We start from the raw sequence: 13,768 nt of genomic DNA, 5'->3' as shown, positions 1-13,768 counted from the left end.
CGATCTCTCAGGAAGGAACCGATGGCAACGAGCGAGGAGAGCAGGGATGTGGAGACACACTGGAGCATTTACATAATAGTCCTGCAGTTCCATGCAAATGCATGTGATTCCCCACCAAACATCTGCAATGCAAGCATAGTTTAGTATGCATGAGTTGAAGGGAGGGAGGGAGGGGGAGGAAATGAGGGAGAGCAGGCAGAGAGGTTAGATGGAGAAAAACGAACACAGAGATGGGAGGATTTGAAGGACAACTAGACTGATCAGGTGGATATATTTAGAAGCTAAACACACCGTCACTCGCTCAGCCTGTGCACGCCCGCACACACACGCACGCACGCACACACACACACACACACACACACACACACACACACACACACACACACACACACACACACACACACACACACATCCATCTTCCTCTTTATTCACCTCTATGTCTTACCATTTACATAGCTTTCCCTTATCACAGGACAGGGTACTTTGAGTTTTTCTATTTATTCATCGTAGAAAGCTGAGAAATTTGCAGGGAGAGAGGGAGAGACGGAGAGAGAGGGAGAGAGAGGGAGAGAGAGGGAGAGAGGGGGAGGCAAACCTTACCAATGACACATGGAATCAATACCGTTAGGATTTCAGCATGGTGAAAAACAGATGGTTGCTGTAGACTACTTTTATAGCTATAGCTGAGGTTCAGGCGTGTGCATGTGTGTCTGGATATACCTCTGCTCCTCACGCATGCATGCATACACACACACACACACACACACACACACACACACACACACACACACACACACACAAACTTGCGCTCAGGCACAAAAACAAATAAATTATAGAGACACTTAAATGACTTCTTACACACTCACATACCAAATGCACACATAAAAGTCCAAAGAAACAGAGCAATATAAAACCATGTGCACACATAAGTAAAACATATATGCAAATACAAACAACAACTACAAATATAAAATAATACATGCACATATTGTTTCTGCACATGAATATATGCACACACGTCTCACACATGTATAAATGACTACTAATAAAAATGTGCACACAAACACAATATTGTTCACAGAGGCACTAAGATACAAGCACAAACAGTGACACATACAGTACAATCTTAGTCATAACACAAAATCATGTGACACACACACACACACAGGCACACACGCACCAATAGAATAAACGGACCTGGATCTTACATCTTTGTGTTGTCGGTCTTCTGTAGGGTATGAATCAATGAAAGGCAGTAAACTGATTGAGGTAAAAGCCTGTAACTCGGGGCTGACACATAAAAACTTCATTTAAGATGAAAGACTGCAGAGGGAGAGACTGCAGCTGAAGGCTGAACATAAACAGCAGATAGCAGAGTTTAGAGACGGCCGTGAGAAAGACAGTGCTGGCTGGGACATTAGTGTTTTTCCATCATTGTTCAACAGAAAAATAAACAATTGACTCATTCCTTCTTCTTTTGAGTCAAGAGTTTATGAGAAAGTCTGATTTCATGTCGTACAAACATGTCGTCAAATATACACAATATTTTCAAGACAATTAAATTAGTCTCCTCTTGTGACCACATCATTTCTCAGGGAACGCTCCATTGTCAGATCCATCTCCTGCTCGACATTAATGTTTCAGTGTGTTTCTGTTTGTCGAAGAGTTGTAGGAACTGGAGCGTATCTTGCTCCCCTGAAACAGGCACATAGAAAAATACATATACACAGCAACCAGACAATGACTGCAGTTTGTGCAAAGGTCGGTCAGAACACTGAGGCTCTACTGTATATTTGCTGTAATATGTGGCTACAAGTAGCAGCTATCTATATGTATGCAATTTCTATTTAACCAAAACAACAATTCGTAACATGCTACACACATCCTTTTTTTTCATTCAGTTCTCCTTTTGATACAAACTGCTTCAAGCCCCTTATTTAAAGTTCGATGTTCATCAACATGTGAAAATACATTTAACTGTGGTCTGCAACATAATATATATTTTTTCCATGGGTTGATCAAAATGGACACAATTACAATATTTTCATTTTTCTTCTTGAAACAGTTGTGCCATCCTCTTAAACCCAACTTCCCTCAAGTAATTACCAACTTATTTGATTCTTAATGATGCAAATTTGCCAAAGTGACCCCCACATAAGTGGCATTAGTGATATATTAGAGTTATTAAACAACCTCTGTCAGGCTTTTGTTATGGGCATTGAACTAGAACACTTTTCAATTAGGGGAGTCTGTTGCAAATTATGTCCCAGTTTTAAGAAAATTAACCTGCACAGGCCATGGCTCATTTCGTTTCCCCCATTTCTCTTTACAGAACAATAATAGTTGTCCTTGACTAGTCTCGGATCGACATAAGCTGCTGAAGTCCTAGAAGATGAAGCAAAGTCAGCCAGATTTAAAGCAAGCCTTGTGTGGCTGTAAATATTAAACACTAATTTATTATTATTGTGATTTGGCCAAGTAGCAGTAACAGTAGAAGTATGAAATTGTGTTGTAGTTTAAGAGATTTTTTTGGTTTGTATCCTGTGAATGTGCTGGGAATTTTCTTGGGAAGTGGAAATCTATTTCAGCGACTGTGGGCTTTTCCTCAGACAGTTTGCCACAACCATCCCAGTGTTCCAAACAGGGTGGAGAGGCAGAACCCGTCCCAGGAGACTCAACAACATGTCTGTAAACAGGGCTTGTCGGAGTCCTGGAGCCCAAAAATTAGATGTTGCTGAGGCACCCACTCTAACCAGAGAAAAGACTAAAACCAAACAATGCACAAAAATCACACCCCCGTAGGAAAGTCCAACTTTTCTTTGGGTCTGCACGAACACAGAAAATATTCTTTTTGAAGTCATAGACATCAAACAATCGGTTTTGAATCATCAAGCTCTACCAAATTGAAGTCCTTTCAACTGTGCGTGAAGTGCTCTTGCTGTTCACCTCATAAAAGGGATTATTAATGTGGCCCCTCGGGTCATGAGTTGTTGTTTCTGCTCACGAACACAACTTCACATATTTACTGTGTGTTTCGGAACAAATGTAAAAGTACAGTGTGTATGAGGGGATGGACATAGTTTGGTCATTTGATGTCATTGGTCTCGTATCATGAAATCCTATTACCTGTATCTTCAATCACTTCTTCCTTTTAATTTTTTCTTCATATGGAGTGTGTGTGTGTGTGTGTGTGTGTGTGTGTGTGTGTGTGTGTGTGTGTGTGTGTGTGTGTGTGTGTGTCCTCACACTCTTATCTATTCTTGTTCTCATTTTATGCTTATGATGGAAATTCCCTCTCTTCTTCCCTTCGCTTCCTTCCTCAGTTTCACTATTAAAATGCATTAGTATCAATATTGCATGGGGGAACGAGCTGAATTTAAAGCTTGACCATGTCAAAGTGGGAGTCCCTGATAGCCAGTGACTGCCACCACTCAGTGGAAAATGGTGGAACCAGAGATGTTCCGTTTGCACAGGAAGAAAAAGTGCTAGCTTTGGATAATAGTTATTGTTGACCAGTGGGAATAAAGAGTTATATAGAGTAACTCTATATAGAGTTTGAATAGAATAGAATTTGACTCAGCAGGGGGTCTTTTTAGGGGGTTTAAGATTCCAACACAAAGAATGCATTGTAATGTTATTGAGGTATGAGTGTTTATGACTAGTACCCAAAGTGTAACCAAAGCTTGATTTCCCTTTGAAATTAGCAATTTGTCGCCCTCATCCTATTCTCACACTTAAATCTGCAAGAGGAAACCATTAGCAGCTTCCTCTCGGTCACTGCTCATACTGTTAGCGCTGCTGAAGTAGTGGTGAGGGTTTATCAATCGATTGGCCTCTGTGCTAGCATTGTCGGAATACGAAAGACTGCCCATATAGGGAAGTGAGGAATGCTTTTAGCAAGTGTTAGCAGGTTTTCCCATGGAGGTGCTAACAGCAGGAGAAACATGCTGCTCTTCCCATGTCATGCCTTACTGTTGAGCCAAGGACTGCTTTAGCAACACGTTGGCAGCTCTCTTTGGATCTGCATTCACTGTTCAGGTTCAAATGTTACTAAGATGAGGTTTTAGCTTTCTAAATCCATCGGGATGAGTAGGTTGTAGATCATGTGTAGGCAGAAATGTTTATTTTTATGTAAACTCCATCTGTTATTCATCGTCTTATATCTACAGTTTAGAGCAAAAAGGCAGCACTGAGCTGTGTTGACACTTTCTGGTTAAACTGGAGCCCACACATGGCCCCAGGTGATGTTTGGCGAAGCCGTTCAACAACAATAGCTGTTGTAATTGTGTTGTGAAGTTTGTATCGTAACTAGAGGTGGAGACAGAATGCCATGCCCCAAAGGGAGGGCCATAAATCAAAACCTAGACATCTTGTGAGCATAGATGGAGTAATTCCCCACAGGCATGGCAAGATTCCCTCTACCTACAACAATGTTTACAGTCGGAACAATAGGGGCATCGTTCATAAGTCCCCTAGACAATTTGATACCGCCCTATTCTGTCTATTCATGTTTCTGTATTTCCTTCACCTCTCCTTGGTGACATCACCTGCCCCGCAGGCCAAGAAAAAAAGAGAAAAACAGGCAAGGACACATATTGGTCAGTATTGTGTTGAAAGATGAACTGAGCCCCTGAAAGACACCCACGCTTTTTTTTGGCATGATGTTGCCACAAAAGACTCTCTGTTGATCTCTTCCTTTGTGTTTTCAAGTGCTCGTGTCACATGCTCTTCAATTTCTTTCAGTTTGAAATTCATATCAAAAAAAGTGTATGGAGACCAGTAGCCTTACATGGTTAAATGTGCATTTGTGTCACATATAGAATTTTGCAGTGTGCATTTATGGTTTTATTTTAAGGATTCGTTCTGCCGTGTTTTTCATGTAGCCAGTAGCAGAGCCAGTAGCTGTGAAGGGTGGGGTGCTTGTATATGCCTGCTGTCTAAGGTGCTTGGTTACACTGCAATTAGCGGTGGTTTTTCTGCCACAGTCACAAATGTACCCTTTAAAACCGCTGCATATTAACCTTTCAACTCTTCTGTCAATTTAGCCTCTCGACATCGCTCAGAAAATCACAAATTTTTTGAGTTCGCTGATTTTACTCATATTTCATTACATTGAATTAACGTGATTCAAGCTGGTTTAGATCAAAGTCAGTGGCCTGTTTCTACTCCTACTAAAATATGAATGAGATAACTGAGAACATGATGTAATCTAAAAGATATTTCATAAGTAATTAAGTAATTGAGATAGTTTTATGTGGAAATAGTGGCTACATCTGTCTGTACCACGGGTATAGTTGACCTTTTAAAGTTGTCCGTCGCTTTGTCTTAGCCCACGTGCGTCTGATCCTGATTGCATCCGAATGATGATTCCAGCTGTCTGTCACTTCGGAAGTACATTCGGTTCACATTACAGCCACTGACAGCCTTGTCAAAAGCAACTTGCAGCGGGTAAGCAGGTGAGGATATTATGAAGCATCCAGGGACCGTTTGAACGAGGCCGTTTCATGGATCAACACTTAAAGCGGTGCTGACACAATATTATCTTTCACCTCTAGGTTACCCAAAAGACAAGATGCTGTAGGGCAGACACGATAAACTGCACGCTGTCTGCACACTGTACCAACTGCTAACCACCCGGTGAGCAGGTAATTAATCTCACTTGTGGAGAGTCACCCTCACTTCTCAGCTGAGCCGTTTAGTGTCTTGCACAAGGACACTACAGCAGAGTTGACGCTTGCTGACACAGGGGTTCGAACCCGGGTCCTGTGATCTGAGTCCCCTGAGATTCAAGAGTTTTGCTTTCCGCTGTGGTCTCCTTAAGTCCGACCCTGCACATTCCAAAGCTCACCTGAAGAGAAGATAAGCTTTATTTGTCACGTACAAAATTATACATTGTACAATTAGCAGTGAAATGTGTTGTTGTGCCTGCATCCAGTTTTAAGATAGTAAAATAAAAGACACAATATATAAATAGCACACAATAATATTACAAAATGCTAAATATTACAAAGGTAAAAAACATTACCTGCCCACTCATCTCACTGCAGATGCTCTGTATACGGGTGTCAGCTGAATTTCATGCATTAGGAAAAAATAAGAATTCATTTATTGCATTAATGTCATGGATCTCTCTCAGTTCCCCCCTTTTCTCTGTCTCTTGATTCTATTTTTAATTAATGAGTATGTTTAACCACTTGGTGATGATTCTGCTGAACCAAGTGTGTGTGTGTGTGTGTGTGTGTGTGTGTGTGTGTGTGTGTGTGTGTGTGTGTGTGTGCGTGTGCGTGGTGGGAGGCGCATCCAGTCCTTCGTAGCTCGGCGGATTAATGGCAATTCGACTAAAACAAAGAGACGGCAGATTGAATATCATTGGGCGCTTGTGTGTAATTACAAGGCAATGAGATAAGCAAATAACGACAAGATCGGGCGATTAGGGAGAAAAAAGAAAGAGCACAGCGTCTCCCCTGCTAATTAAGAGATGTGAAAAGATGCTGGTGGAGAGACGGAGAGAGGTCACAGGGTTTGGGTGTGTGACACTTTGCCTCATGTGGTTTCATCGACACCCTATTTCCTTCCATCCATTTATGTGTCAGGAGCAATGAAGGGTTGTGAAAAAAAGTAGAAAGGCCTCGTATGAATCACCTGTTGTGTCGATGTGGCCAGAACCACCAGCTTGTAACTCTGATGTAAGTCGGCCTTTGAGTTCGAGTTCAATTTTATTTGGGCATTTCCTGTTGCAACAATCAAATTGATATGTTAAAATTCACAGAATATGCATGTTAACTTTTGATAAAGGGGTATTTTGATGCCCTGTCAATAGTTTTATTATTAAACATATTATTTGCACATGCACCGACCACGTTTACAGCCCGTTGAAGTTGCTCATCTTATTTTCTCAAATTCATCCGCTCTTTTTTTGTCATACTTTTTAGATTGTTACCCGTAACTTATTTAAGCTGAACCTTCACTGAACTTGCCAGTAAAGTGTTCTTTTTTTACCCACACCCGTTTGAATGCTGTCATTCAGCTGAGCTGCCATTGTGCTGCAACTCCACAGTTGCATTATTTACATCAGGGTCCAGCTGATTTAACAGAAGCAGGCTGGCAAGGCAACAACGGAGAAATGAGGAGGAGGACGCACAGAGGAATGAAGTGAGCTGGGTCCAGACAACAGAGAGGGATTCAGGAATCTCTCTTCTATCAGTGAGATCGCTGGAAGAACTAATGGCACTTAGTGAGGAATCAGAGGAACTTCCCTGATTGTAGTGTTATTTGCTTCACAGAGACATGGCGACAGGGAGATACAGGATCCCATCACCAGTGTTGACTCCTCTTCAGGGGAGAGGTGGTGGAGATGGTCCAGGAGAACACATGTGTATGTGGAATGGACCAGGATCTCTGCAGCTCTCTACAGGAAGGGCCAGGGTTGGCTCTTTCTCCTGTAGAGGCTCTGGTTCTCCTACATCTGTGACACCACGCTGCTGATGTTTTATGGGTCTGTGGAGTGCCATGTTGAGGGCGCCTGACACCAACAGGCTAAAAGAAAAATGATTCAGAACTCCGGCTCAGTCCTGCGGGTGGAGTTGGAGCCTCTCTGTGTAGTTGCGGAAAAAAGAGGATATTTGTAAAACTCTCCATCATGGACAGACTATCCCTCCCTCTCTACAGTGCTGGTTTGACAGAGAAGCATGTTCAGCCACAGATTAAATGATTCAATCAGCACCAGACTGGGTCCTTCCTTCATGTGGCCATCCAGAAATAACATTCTTCCCTTTTCTGCTAATCTACATTATGCTGTTAAACTGCTGAAACCTTACTGTCGACCCACATTGCATTTTCCTTCATTTTACCATTGCACTTTACAGTTATTTTACAATAAGTGTTTCTACCTTGCTCGTAACTTTTTAATGTTTTGCACATTTAAACATTTTCTATTAACGTACTTTTTTCCATAGTCATTTTTTTGAATTCTTCTCTCCCTTTAACTGTTTCAAGCTATTGAAACAAATACATTTCTGACGGGGATCATTTTAGTTTCTCTGGTTCTGAAAGTACAGTGCAACAAAGATCCGTGCAACTATGAAAGTGAATTTGGGTTTTGTTGAATCACAGAATCATGTTGTCGATATATAATTTTTAATTTGGCGACAAAGAGATTCATGTTTTTTTTCCCCCTCTGTCTTTTCGCAGAGTGCCAAGCCGTCCTGCGTGAAGACCCCGACCTTCCCCGCGCAGTTGGGGCCTCGGCTCTCCGGCCAGGTCAAGGATCAGTCCCATTCCCACCCCTCCCTGCCCCCCCCAACCCCCCCTCTCCTACTGGAGCCAAGATGGCCACCGATGGTGCCCCTCGCCTCTCCCTGCCACTCCTGCTGCCTGTCACCACTCTGCTGCTATCACTGCTGCTCACCAGCGCCCACGCCTTATGTAAGTATCAATACATGAACTCGCTGTACACATCACTGATGACCTCTCAGGGTTCCCATGCTGCAGTGCCCTTTGAGGGGGGGCATCATTCATATCAGTTACACCGGTTGCAAACAGGCAACTGTTGCAGATGTGGAAAATGGACGTGTAAACTCAGTTTCTGCCTCAGATGTGACAATGACACCACAATGTTGAGAGCCAGTTTTTGCTGTAAGGCATTTATCTTACAATGCGTGAACTCAAGGAGACAAGAACATGTAGCTGCAGACGCTTGATCAGTCGTACCACAGATTGAACATGTTACTTTTCGGCCCTTCCCCAGACAATTTTTAAAAATCAAGGACATCTGAAAATATTTAACGTTTCATTCACAATGTTTGTCTGTATAAATCTTACTCAAGAACTTCCCATGTTAGCAACAGAGGGACGTCAGTAGTCTCTTATCCCACCCTGTCAACTCCTGCTTAGGATTTGTTCTGCACCATTTCCCCGTTAAGATGGGCTTAGAGCAGAATTAGGGAGACAAAACAAAGAGGAGGCTCGGCAGAGAAGTAGAACGAGAGTGATGGCGAGGTGGGGAGGCTCCCCCATGGGTTTCTTTGTTTGTGAATCCTGCGTTTGTGTGTGTGTTTATGTGTGTGTGTGTGTGTTTGTGTGTGTGTGTGTGTGTGTGTGTGTGTGTGTGTGTGTGTGTGTGTGTGTGTGTGTGTGTGTGTGTGTGTGTGTGTGTGTGTGTGTGTGTGTGTGTGTGTGTGTGTGTGTGTGTGTGAGTTAAAGGATTTTATACTGTACGTATGAAGTGGGGAAGGTGCAAGTCTGTGAATCATCGTGTGTCGGTGCCAAGTTCATGCTGGTTTGTTTGCACATCTGTTCGCTGATCCGACACTGCACACACATTATCTTTGGAAAGGCAGAACTATAACAGTGTCTCATTCTGATTGGATATATCTCGTTGAACCCCACCTCTCCGTCTCTGGTTGGATAAAATCAACAAATAACTAGTTCTTGGTCAAGCTTCTTCATATAGGACTTAAATAACAAGCTACAGGCTTTGTGCTAAAGTTATTTACACTTTATGTGCAAATATATTAGAAAAACACAAGCAGAAATTAGCTTTTTTTTAGGCGTAAATAAACTGTTTTGCAAAAATATAATTAAATGACATTTAACCAAGAAGATGTGATCTAAATTTTGAGTCCGAGAATAGAAATAGCTGTAAAATTACATTTGAAATATCAACTTCCAATCAGATATTTCATGCCCTTTTGTTCCAGAGTCTATCTGCCACAACTGAGATATTTTGGTTTATGTTGAGTTGCGCTTCATTTTCCTTTCTATTTTACTTAATGCGAGAGATAAATCACATTTTTCGCCTCGTTTCACCTTGTTCTGTTTCCCCCTCCTCCCTCGTGTTTCTCCTGTATCCTCAGAGGTTCGCGATAACGTGAAGAGGACTTGATTTTCCTCATGTTGCAACAGAGCCGTCTACTTTTGATTGCACGGCGGTTTGAGTGTCTGGAAGCATAATTTAAGTGTCTTTCAGCTCAGCCGACTGAAAACATCTAAAATTGCGCTCCGACGTGTCAAACAGACGTCTTTGTTCTCTTTCTGTCTTTTGCCTATACGCTCATTTCTAAGTGAAGGGAAAGCAAAGGTGAAGAAGTTGCTCCTCTTAACTTGTTGCGTATTAAGACATGTCCTCGTCTTCACTTAACTCACCCACTATGTTAAGTTTTACTCCTGCGCTTGAATTTATTCACCGTCTGTGTTTGCTCACCCTGGTTTAAAGACATTCATCTTTGATAGAGATTAGCTTTCTCTCCCTCTCTCTCTCTCTCTCTCTCTCTCTCTCTCTCTCTCTCTCTCTCTCTCTCTCTCTCTCTCTCTCTCTCTCTCTCTCTCTCTCACACACACACACACACAACCATACAGTACAATACACTAACAGCGGGGTTCTCTCCCCATCTGTCAGCTTCTACCACTCTTTGTCTGCCCTGCCTGTGGATATGAACACCGTTTTTGTCGAGCTCTCTCACCGCGTCTATGCTCATATTCACATGTTTTTTTATTTTATATAATTTTGTTTTTTCCTTACCCCCCACCCCCCACCCCTCCTGACCACACACACAGTCACACACAAACTATTACTCTTTTCTTTTTCTCGTCTCTTTTTGGGGCCACACAGTGATGCAGTTGCCTCACCACTATTTGTGGAACTATATGCACACACTCACACACACTCACCTTCTAGCCGTCTCTGATTGTGTTTTACACACACGCGCACACGCACGTGCACACGCGCACACAGCCGAGTGGTTCAGTTGTCCAATTATATTCACTCCCACCTGCTGGACGGGGAGGATAGGAGGGGTGAGGAGGGGTGTGGGGCGGGGGCCAAGACACCACCCCCCACCTTGTATCAACACTCTCTCTCTCTCTCTCTCTCTCTCTCTCTCTCTCTCTCTCTCTCTCTCTCTCTCCCTCTCTCTCTCATGCAGACACCCACACACAGTGGATGCCACTTTTTCTTTTTTGCAGAAATGCCCAGCTGAAAGCATGATGTCACCCCTTCCACTCACATCCCTCCCTCTCTCACTCTCTCACTCACTCTCTCTGCCCTTCATCCCTTTCCATTCACACTCATAAATCACAGTGAGAAGGAGACATTTTTAATCAAAAGAGAAAGAAAGATGGCTCAATAAATCCCACCACCCCAACCTCAATAATGCCTGCATGGCTCCCTGTTTGCATGTCTGTGTATGCCCCTGTTTGTCAGCATGTTTGCATAAAATTTGTGTGCAGGTGCACATACACACATGTGTGTGAGGCTGAATTATTCTCATGTGTGGAGCGTCACATGAGGTTTGTCATAGACGGTTATAGCATATTGATGAGCAAGTTGTAGATCCACAATATGTGTTGTAGCACAGACAAAGAAAAAGATGGCGGTGTTGTGGCGCTGTGCTTAAAGCCTGAAAGTGCTGTTTTTATTGCCCCAAAATATTTGCAATGCTTTTAAAAGTGGAAACCAAGTCAAGTATTTATAGAATTTATGCACAATTTGAAGCTAAAGGTGCTTTTCAGTCATGTTTAAAGGGGGAAAAAGCGTCAAAGCATATAAACCATTTAAATGAACAGAACTGGTTTAAAAGAACTGAACGAAAACTCAACATTTTAAATGTGTTTAATTTCACATTTCTCAGTGAATATTGAAACAGTGGGAAATTACTGATACATGAATCCCCTTTTGTAATAAAATATTTTTATTATTATTCATGAACCGTGGAGTGAGTGGGTTGCCAGGGTTTTCACCATTTCCTACAACAAAAACAACCACACAGCAAACATCATCGGACTCTTAAGGGGGCCCAGGCTAACTTGAGTGAACCTCGGCTTCAGCAGCTCTGGTATTAACACGTCTCATTATGACAAATTGTGTTCTGTTGGGAGTTGTCAATGTTGTAAGAAGACACAGTATTTATCACGTCGTAAAAAAAAAAATACCGTCCCATTGTTCAGTAATTATTTGTTACTGCCTCATCTTTGAATAGGCTGAAGTTTATATTTTCCTCACTGAAGAGAAACTTTTCAATTTTTTGTTATATATAAACTCGCTGTTTGGGTCTGTGGATGAGGCGACAGTATAATATACATCATCATTTCTTCTGTCCCTTCACCTCCTCAATTCTACTCCTGCTTTCCTTTTAAAGTCCTCAAACAGTACCACTCCTGGCAAAGCCCTTTTAATAGTAATTGCCCAGAACTCATAGTGATGAGGTGAGAGTGTTCAATTATTCATATTCCTTTGAAGCTGCCAATTGAAAAAAAAAAAAACGAACCCCCTTAGTGAAGCTGTTATTTTTTTGTTCATGTTACCTTTATCTGCGTCTGTCTTCCCTCCTTGTTTCTCTGCGTCGCTCCTTTGTCTTTCATTCTCCCTCACTCGCCTCCCTTTCAAATTATATTCAAGCCAACACTGTCAAGTTAGTTTCTGTCAAATTTAATTTTATGAAAACCCTGCTGTTGCACGCTCAGCCCCGTGCTTTGCTCTGTTCACTGTTTTTTCTCTCTCAAATAGGTAGAAAACAAGTAAACTTTTAATCGTGTTAAAGTCACGAATCTGGGCCTGAAGTTTCCTGGAGGCACGTCTGTATTTTTAAGTGGAATCCTCAAAGCTGCACACTTACCGGCATAATTCTTTACTCAAGTAAAAGTACAAATACAGCATTATAAGTAAAAGCACATGATTATTAGCAGCAAAATGTTGTTAAAGTATTCAGGTAAAAGTATTGGTTTAGTCCCACTGGAGCTAGTTTTCATTATTTACAGTTTTAAATACAGGGACACCAGATACATCTGAGGGAAGACAGATTATTACTGAGAGAACAAAGAAAAAATATTGAATATTTGAAAATTATCTCTAATCTTTACTTTTTGCCAAGATAAATAAACAGTTGAACATTTATTGAAATGAAACATTGTGAACAGTTTAGGGGAAAAAGGTCGGAGACACTGGTTTAATCAGAGAACGTCTTGTATTTTAAAACCTTGTAATCCATTGTGCAAAATCTTAAAGGTTATTAGTGACTAAAGCTGTCAAATATTTATATATTATAGTGAAGTAGAAAGTAAGTTTCCCCCTGAAATATAATGGAGGGGAAGTATAAAGCAGCATTTAAGTGAGTAAGTACAAGTACCTCAAAACTGCACTTCAGTACATTGCATGAGTAAATGTACTTTTGTTACTTTACAACTATTTGTTTTAGTGGTGCACATTTCATCTTTCCTCTTAAGTGTCCTTTAGCCAGAACTCAAACCATGTGGGAACTTGTTGCATTTTTTAGGTGTGTGAGCTCCAGGTGCACAGTGCTGGCTCCCTGGAAATACACCAATATTTATGATACAAGACGTGTGAGCATTGTTGACATGTATCCGCCCTATTGAAGTGATTTACTCCGCTGAGAGAGGAAACAACTAATCAACAGTGCTGCTCTCGCCCATATGGCTGATTACCTACACACAGCAGATGCCACTGAATTCGTTCAGAAGGATAAAATATTGTGGCAGCAGCAGCATCAGAAGAAAATTATTTATCTCTTTTAAATGCACCTCTGAATGCACGGTTTCAGTCAGCACTATATTGATCTAGATCGTTCAAGCTGGCAGCCGCTTTTTGCCATCATCTCTCTTTCTCATTGTCTCTTCAGTAACATGCTTCAGTAGTTTATGTGATGTTATATGAACTCAGTTTGACAGAACAATACAAGTGATTGAAAGGCATGAAAATTGCTGCTAAATTCAGCACACCATCAAGGTGGCTTTAAAACGTATGATGTCTCCGCTC

General features: G+C 41.7%; 1 protein-coding gene across 18 annotated transcripts in view; it reads left to right on the top strand.

The window, feature by feature from the left end:
- ptprsa (protein tyrosine phosphatase receptor type Sa) overlaps positions 1-13,768 on the top strand; it is a 227,817-nt gene that overhangs the window by 90,335 nt on the left and 123,714 nt on the right. For all 18 annotated transcript variants that reach the window (XM_034583994.1, XM_034583991.1, XM_034583988.1 and 15 more), the window contains one exon: positions 8,191-8,424. In XM_034583994.1, the coding sequence (XP_034439885.1) occupies positions 8,328-8,424 (97 nt within the window). In that variant the 5' untranslated portion in view covers positions 8,191-8,327. The remainder of the gene's footprint in view (positions 1-8,190; positions 8,425-13,768) is intronic.

Source organism: Hippoglossus hippoglossus, chromosome 4 (assembly GCF_009819705.1).
Source record: "Hippoglossus hippoglossus isolate fHipHip1 chromosome 4, fHipHip1.pri, whole genome shotgun sequence".
Taxonomy (NCBI): Eukaryota; Metazoa; Chordata; class Actinopteri; order Pleuronectiformes; family Pleuronectidae; genus Hippoglossus; species Hippoglossus hippoglossus.
Note: the sequence above shows the minus strand (reverse complement) of the source record. Positions and strands in the feature narration are given on the sequence as shown.